An 861-nucleotide genomic window follows, 5' to 3' on the forward strand; every position below is an offset into this window, starting at 1 on the left:
GGATGTATAATGATAAATCATTCTGACGATTTGCTTTGGTAGTTTTTAAAAGAGCTTATCGAACCTAAGAATATTGATCAATCGACAAAAATTTCGAAGAATCTGATCCCTGTGTATAAACGGTAGAATCGTATCGATCGCACGATAGATCAACGTGTGTACGATTCAGTTTGAAGCAAATCGTCGGGATAAATCGAAGGAGAGCTACTATACCGACAGTATTCGAGAGTAGGAAGATTGACCGTTTGCAGATAAATCGTTCGAATCTACAAAACTCGGAGGATACGATTATCCTTGTATCTCTGAATCGCTGTAGTTTCGTCTACCAAAAACACGCGCTAGATCTCGAGAAACAACGTGGTGGTGTCTTGAGAAGGAATTCAACGAAAAACGATACAAACGTGCCCGATTAGAAAAGGAAGAAAAAAACAAAGGTGTGATTCACGTGTCGAATTGCATTTTGATTGTTTCGATGAGAAAATTGTAAACGCGACTTAATTTAGCTATGAAAATTAATCGTAAGACTGTCGATTGGGTTTCGAGAGCTTCTGAATGAAGAGAAGAAGGATCGTTCTTTCGGAATTCGTCGAAGAATTGATACAGGATCTTTGTTCAGATTTTCTACCTGTACGTATTCTCGAAGAAACGAGCAAACGGGGGAACTCTTTCGTTGAGTTTTCCAATTAGAGCGACACGTTTAATGAAACGATACATACACATACACACGCACACACACATTCCAGTCGCTGTTTCTCGATCACAGAGCAAAGAATAGGCGAAGACCTATTTTATTTAACGACTAGAGAGAGAGAGAGAGAGAGAGAGAGAGAGAGAGAGAGAGAGAGAGAGAGAGAGAGAGAG

At 39.8% G+C, this 861-nt stretch overlaps 1 protein-coding gene across 1 annotated transcript in view; it reads right to left on the reverse strand.

Annotated features, from left to right (window-relative positions):
- LOC108578850 overlaps positions 1 to 861 on the reverse strand; it is a 4,861-nt gene continuing 4,000 nt past the window's right edge. Inside the window, exon 5 of the mRNA XM_017942258.1 lies at positions 1 to 300. Within this exon, the coding sequence (XP_017797747.1) occupies positions 65 to 300 (236 nt within the window). The 3' untranslated portion in view covers positions 1 to 64. The remainder of the gene's footprint in view (positions 301 to 861) is intronic.

The sequence above is a fragment of the Habropoda laboriosa genome, unplaced genomic scaffold (assembly GCF_001263275.1).
Source record: "Habropoda laboriosa isolate 0110345459 unplaced genomic scaffold, ASM126327v1 scaffold62, whole genome shotgun sequence".
In the NCBI taxonomy this organism is placed as follows: domain Eukaryota; kingdom Metazoa; phylum Arthropoda; class Insecta; order Hymenoptera; family Apidae; genus Habropoda; species Habropoda laboriosa.